The 248-nt window shown below is 49.6% G+C and overlaps 1 protein-coding gene across 1 annotated transcript in view; it reads left to right on the forward strand.

The window, feature by feature from the left end:
* The window catches only part of EMH_0092000 (Ratireb-prov protein, related), a gene marked incomplete at both ends in the record, with an annotated part of 1,531 nt that overhangs the window by 203 nt on the left and 1,080 nt on the right, over window positions 1-248 (forward strand). The window contains 1 exon segment of the mRNA XM_013501783.1: window positions 1-246. Coding sequence (XP_013357237.1) covers window positions 1-246 — 246 coding nt within the window.

Raw genomic sequence — 248 nt, forward strand, 5'->3', positions numbered from 1 at the left:
GATTGTACCACCAGGCTCCGGCATAGTTCATCAGGTTAACTTAGAGTTTCTTGCATCTGTAGTGATGAGCAGCAAAAACAACAGCAGCAGCAGCAGCAACAGCAGCAGCAGCAGCAGCAGCAGCAGCAGCGATGGGTTAGAAGTATTATACCCGGATTCAGTAGTAGGAACAGATTCCCACACAACGATGATAAACGGTTTGGGTGTATTGGGTTGGGGTGTTGGTGGTATAGAGGCTGAGGCGGTGA

This window comes from Eimeria mitis, genomic scaffold (assembly GCF_000499745.2).
Source record: "Eimeria mitis Houghton genomic scaffold, Emh_scaff7573, whole genome shotgun sequence".
NCBI lineage: Eukaryota > Apicomplexa > Conoidasida > Eucoccidiorida > Eimeriidae > Eimeria > Eimeria mitis.